The sequence below is a fragment of the Amblyraja radiata genome, chromosome 42 (genome assembly GCF_010909765.2).
Source record: "Amblyraja radiata isolate CabotCenter1 chromosome 42, sAmbRad1.1.pri, whole genome shotgun sequence".
NCBI lineage: Eukaryota > Metazoa > Chordata > Chondrichthyes > Rajiformes > Rajidae > Amblyraja > Amblyraja radiata.
In genome coordinates this window covers 7,940,812-7,947,624 of record NC_045997.1, presented here as the reverse complement: position 1 = coordinate 7,947,624, position 6,813 = coordinate 7,940,812, and the positions used below count along the sequence as shown (strand labels likewise).

The following is a 6,813-nucleotide window of genomic DNA, read 5'->3' as shown; positions in this document are numbered from 1 at the left end:
CATGTCCTATCTAAGATTGGACCAACATGCCCCATCTACACTAGTCCTAGTCCCACCCCGACCAACATGCCCCATCTACACTAGTCCTAGTCCCACCCCGACCAACATGCCCCATCTATACTAGTCCTAGTCCCACCCCGACCAACATGCCCCATCTACACTAGTCCCACCCCGACCAACATGCCCCATCTACACTAGTCCCACCCCGACCAACATGCCCCATCTACACTAGTCCCACCCCGACCAACATGCCCCATCTACACTAGTCCTAGTCCCACACCGACCAACATGCCCCATCTACACTAGTCCCACCCCGACCAACATGCCCCATCTACACTAGTCCTAGTCCCACACCGAGCAACATGCCCCCATGAGATAGAGGGAAGAGAGAGAGAGGGGGAGAGCGAGAGAGGAGAGAGGGGAGGAGGGGAGAGGGGAGGAGAGGGGAGGAGAGCAGAGGAGAGCAGAGGGGAGGGGAGGAGAGGGGAGGAGAAGAGAGGACAGGAGAGGGGAGGAGAGGAGAGGGAGAGAGAGATACAGCGTGGAAACAGGAGGCAAAAGTCGGCCAGTTTAGGAACCTGCCGGCCATTTTAGGAACCGATCAGCCATTTTAGGAACTGGTGTGCCATTTTAGGAGCCGGTCGGCCATTTTAGGAACCGGCAGTGAAAGCGAATGGCCTGTTGGCCTGATGTCCCCTCGCCTTCCCACAATTCACCGCTCCTCACCTGCGCGATGAACAGGCGTCAGCGATGACGTGGACTTCGAATCCTTTCTCGAGGAGATCGAGTGTTGTGCTCTAGAGGGAGAGGGAGAGGGAGAGGGAGAGGGAGAGAGAGGGAGAGAGGGGGTGAGAGAGGGAGATAGAGAGGGGGTGAGAGAGGGAGAGTTTGAGAGGAGACATAACTTAATATTAACTCTCTCTCTCACACACACACACACATATACACATATATATACACACACACATACACACACACACACACACACACACACACACACACACACACACACACACACACACACACACACACACACACACCCACACGCACACGCACACGCACACACACACGCACACGCACACGCACACACATATATACACACACACATATATACACACACACACACACACACACACACACACATATACACACACACACACACACACACACACACATACACACACACACACACACACACACACATACACACACACACACACACACACACATACACACACACACACATATACATACACACACACACACACACACACACACACACACACACACACACACCCACCATGATACAAGCCTGAGTCTCGATCCCACACAGAATGACGGACTTCAGGCGGGGAAGAGATTCGATCTCTCGCTCCAAGTCCGGGCACATCATGGTGAAGCAAGTCTTGCTGATCTTTCTCATTCCTGATGTTCCCAACTCCGGGACCGTTGGGCCCAGACCCTTGGGATATTGTTCTGACACCAGGATGGGGATGTCCAGAATGCGGGCTCCCTGTCAGAGAGAGAGAGAGGGAGAGAGAGGGTGGGGGGTGTTAGCGTAGTCTTGTGTCCCACCTGCCCGCGTTTGGCCCATATCCCTCCAAACATGTCCTATCTAAGATTGGACCAACATGCCCCATCTACACTAGTCCTAGTCCCACCCCGACCAACATGCCCCATCTACACTAGTCCTAGTCCCACCCCGACCAACATGCCCCATCTACACTAGTCCTAGTCCCACCCCGACCAACATGCCCCATCTACACTAGTCCCACCCCGACCAACGTGCCCCATCTACACTAGTCTCACCCCGACCAACATGCCCCATCTACACTAGTTCCACCCCGACCAACATGACCCATCTACACCAGTCCCACCCCGTCCAACATGCCCCATCTACACTAGTCCCCGTCCCACCCCGACCAACATAGAAACATAGACAATAGGTGCAGGAGTAGAGGCCATTCGGCCCATCGAGCCTGCACCATTCGCCATTCAATATGATCATGGCTGACCATCCAACTCAGTATCCTGTACCAGCCTTCTCTCCATACCCCCTGATCCCTTTAGCCACAAGGGCCACATCTAATCTAACTCCCTCTTAAATATAGCCTGGCCTCAACTACCTTCTGTGGCAGAGAATTCCACAGATTCACCACTCTCTGTGTGTGAAAAAAAATGTTTTTCTCATCTCGACTTCCCCCTTATCCTTAAACTGTGTGTGTGTGGCCCCTTGTTCTGGACTTCCCCAACATCGGGAACAATCTTCCTGCATCTAGCCTGTCCAACCCCTTAAGGATTTTGTAAGTTTCTATAAGATCCCCCCTCAATCTTCTAAATTCTAGCGAGTACAAGCCGAGTCTATCCAGTCCTTCTTCATATGGAAGTCCTGCCGTCCCAGGAATCAGTCTGGTGAACCTTCTCTGTACTCCCTCTATGGCAAGAATGTCTTTCCTCAGATTAGGAGACCAAAACTGTACGCAATACTCCAGGTGTGGTCTCACCAAGACCCTGTACAACTGCAGTAGAACCTCCCTGCTCCTAGACTCAATTCCTTTTGCTATGAATGCTAACATACCATTGGCTTTCTTCACTGCCTGCTGCACCTGCATGCCTACTTTCATAGACTGATGTACAAGGACTCCCCTTTTCCCCAACTTGAAGCCATTTGGATAGTAGATCTCACCAGGGCCCTGTACAACTGCAGAAGGACCTCTTTGGTCCTAGACTCTTGTTATTAAGGAGTGGTGGAATATTGTGTTGGGGGCTATGGGTGAGTGGTGGAATATTGTGTTGGGGGCCATGGGTGTGAGGTGGAATATTGAGTTGGGGGCTATGGGTGAGTGGTGGAATATTGAGTTGGGGGCTATGGGTGAGTGGTGGAATATTGAGTTGGGGGCTATGGGTGAGTGGTGGAATATTGTGTTGGGGGCTATGGGTGAGTGGTGGAATATTGTGTTGAGGGCTATGGGTGAGTGGTGGAATATTGAGTTGGGGGCTATGTGTGAGTGGTGGAATATTGTGTTGGGGGCTATGTGTGAGTGGCAGAGAATTCCACAGACTCCCAACTCTCTGTGTGGTCTCACCAGGGCCCTGTACAACTGCAGAAGGGCCTCTTTGCTCCTAGGCTCGACTCCTCTTGTCATGAAGGCCAACAGGGGCCCAAAGCTGTACGCAACTCTCCGCAAACGCTGGCCTGACCTGCAACATCCGGTCCGCAAACGATACGATCTCGGGGAAGAACGCCACGCGCTGTCGGAACTTCTCCTGCATGTCACAAAGGAACAGAGCGCTGGTCTCGATGCCCAACTTGCCCACTCGAATGGCCGCCATCTTGCCTGAGGTTTTGAAGAGGAACGAGAGAGATCTCAGTTTAGTCCACGGTGGAAATGTTACCTCAACAAAACAGCCCCTTCGAGCCAGCACGCCCCCTAGTCAAGGTTTGGACACGCTAGAGGCAAGAAACATGTTCCCGATGTTGGGGGAGTCCAGAACCAGGGACCACACACACACACACACACACACACACACACACACACACACACACACACACACACACACACTCACACACACACACACACACACCCCCACACACACCCACCCACACACACACACACACACACACACACACACACACACACACACACACACACACACAGTTTAAGAATAAGGGGTTGGCCATTTAGAACGGAGACGAGGAGAAACTTTTCCACCCAGAGAGTTGTGTGAAACTGTGGCCATTTGGGGCTGAGATGAGGAGAAACTTGGGCCCTGGTGGGACCACACCAGGAGTATTGTGTGCAGTTTTGGCCTGTTGGCCTTCATAACAAGAGGAGTCGAGTACAGGAGCAAAGAGGTCCTTCTGCAGTTGTACAGGGCCCTGGTGAGACCACACCTGGAGTATTGTGTACAGTTTTGGCCTGTTGGCCTTCATAACAAGAGGAGTTGAGTCTAGGAGCAAAGAGGTCCTTCTGCAGTTGTACAGGGCCCTGGTGAGACCACACCTGGAGTATTGTGTGCAGTTTTGGCCTGTTGGCCTTCATAACAAGAGGAGTTCAGTCTAGGAGCAAAGAGGTCCTTCTGCAGTTGTACAGGGCCCTGGTGAGACCACACCTGGAGTATTGTGTACAGCACTTCTGATTTCAATTCAGCGATTCAGCTGAAAAGTGGTCGTGACTTCCTATCTGCCCCATTGGAGATCAATAATTGTTCTTTACTGAACTTTCCCTTGTACAGAATGTTATTCCCTTTATCCTGTGTCTGTACACTGTCGATGGCTTGATTGTAATCACGTATAGTCTTTTCACTGACATTGAAACATAGAAACATAGAAATTTGGTGCAGGAGTAGGCCATTCGGCCCTTCGAGCCTGCACCGCCATTCAATATGATCATGGCTGATCATGCAACTCAGTATAATGTCTTCTCTCCATACCCCCTGATCCCTTTAGCCACAAGGGCCACATCTAACTCCCTCTTAAATATAGCCAATGAACTGGCCTCAACTACCTTCTGTGGCAGAGAGTTCCAGAGATTTACTACTCTCTGTGTGAAAAATGTTTTTCTCATCTCGGTCCTAAAGGATTTCCCCCTTATCCTTAAACTGTGACCCCTTGTTCTGGACTTCCCCAACATCGGGAACAATCTTCCTGCATCTAGCCTGTCCAACCCCTTAAGAAGTTTGTAAGTTTCTATAAGATCCCCCCTCAATCTTCTAAATTCTAGCGAGTACAAGCCGAGTCTATCCAGTCTTTCTTCATATGAAAGTCCTGACATCCCAGCAATCAGTCTGGTGAACCTTCTCTGTACTCCCTCTATGGCAACAATGTCTTTCCTCAGATTAGGAGACCAAAACTGTACGCAATACTCCAGGTGTGGTCTCACCAAGACCCTGTACAACTGCAGTAGAACCTCCCTGCTCCTATACTCAAATCCTTTTGCTATGAATGCTGAATAGCACTCAACAAAAAAAGCATTTCACATGATCTTTCACAAAGATCTGACGCCATAGAATTTCAAAACTGAATCAATGAACTCTGCCACCAAAACAACGAATAAAACCGAATAAAACCATTAAGATTGTTTAATCGTAATGTCACATTTAATATGGTACAGATTACTGACATCTTCCAGTCGGGTTTTATTTCAACCCCGGATATCGAGTCTGTAAACCAATGTCTTTAACACAAGTTCTCCCAGTACACGTATACGCAGTATGGGATATTGACATTGGGTTAACAATACGTCACCAAAGCCAGCTACATCCTTAGTCATGACACTAGGATCAGCACAATCAGGGCAGACATTGCAGAAGTGGAGGCAGGTTCGATTTTATCATTTAAAACTAAATTGGATAGGTATATGGATGGGAAAGGAATGGAGGGTTATGGTCTGAGTGCAGGTAGATGGGACTAGGGGAGAATAATTGTTCGGCACGGTCTTGTAGGGCCGAGATGGCCTGTTTCCATGCTGTAATTGTTATATGGTTATATGGTTATATGGTTATAGATAGGATGGAAATGGCTGCAGATGCCATTATGTTTTACATTCTGATCAACACAAGCAGAGCAGACCAAGGGTGGCAGGATATAAGATCATATTTCGACATACCCCACGGACTCACGTCTCTATGTGAGGGCAGGTTTGCTATATTATATCGGGGCCACTTGAACCCTACGAGGTGTGGAATCAGCATTGTTTTTTAGCCACAAACAATCACACAAGAAAAAGTCAGTTCAGACTATTTCAAGGTGGCTGAAGCAGGTTCTGGTTTATGCAGATAGTGACACTGATGATTTTACATCTCATTCCATCAGGGCAGAATGGACGTTCCCATTGACCATATCCTCGTGACCGCAGGATGGTCAAGTGAATGCATTTTCAATTTTTTTTTACCATAAACTGATTGCCAACCCGGGCTGTTTGCCCATTCTGTTTTGTGTTCACTTTAGCCTCCCCTGACATAGAGGGGTTGCTATTGATTGCTTTATTCACATAAGCCATTAATACATTTGAATCAATGTTATGGTTAATGCATTGTTGATTATTCACTCGTTCTGAGTCAATCGATGCAGTGAGACGCCGGGATTTGAATCTGCGGCATGAAATCACAGAGCTTTGAACTCTTCACGGAATCACTCACGTGACTCCGAAGTAAATTAGTAAGATTCAACGAGAACTTACCAGTTTAAAGTTTGATCTTTATTTTATGAGGAGTTACGTTGGTGATTACGTGCCCAACCCTCTCTCTCATAAAGGTCATATGGTAGTTATCATGTTTGCTGATCTTACTATGTTACGTCAAATATTCTGTTATCTGTGATTGCATACCGTTGCTTTGAAGATTGACGTGCATGCTCACTGGCAGGTCTTCTTCACGTAATCACCAACGTAACTCCTCATAAAATAAAGATCAAACTTCAAACTGGTAAGTTGCGTTGAATCTTACTATTCTGAATGATAATAGGGAGCATCTGTCTAACTTACAAGCAATTTTTCACTTTCATCGGACACAATATAATCTCATTATTTTACAGCATAACAGAAAATGCTGCTGAAAATAAGAATCAATCTTCCTAATGTATTTAGTTTATGAATGTTTTATTGGTGATTTTGACTAAATGCTGATTAGTAAATCTCTCCTCAATACATATTCTAAACTCATGATCATTTGAAGATGTAATAGTTCAATTAATAATAACACTGATGCTAATGCATACTTGTAAGAAGACAGAATGTTATTGTAATTTAAAGTACAAAGGCAGCTTGTTGTCTCTTTCATCACAATATTGATGCTCGAAATATTCCCAAGTTA

The 6,813-nt window shown here is 47.5% G+C and overlaps 1 protein-coding gene across 1 annotated transcript; it reads right to left on the bottom strand.

The window, feature by feature from the left end:
• Positions 1 to 722: 722 nt before the first annotated feature.
• LOC116967954 (isochorismatase domain-containing protein 2-like) lies at positions 723 to 3,383 on the bottom strand. The gene is made up of 3 exons (XM_033014591.1): positions 3,202 to 3,383; positions 1,301 to 1,513; positions 723 to 797 (listed from the first exon to the last, which is right to left on the bottom strand). Exons 1-3 carry the CDS (start codon positions 3,331 to 3,333, stop codon positions 723 to 725), a joined length of 420 nt encoding a protein of 139 aa, XP_032870482.1. The 5' UTR covers positions 3,334 to 3,383.
• Between the last annotated feature and the right edge of the window lie 3,430 nt (positions 3,384 to 6,813).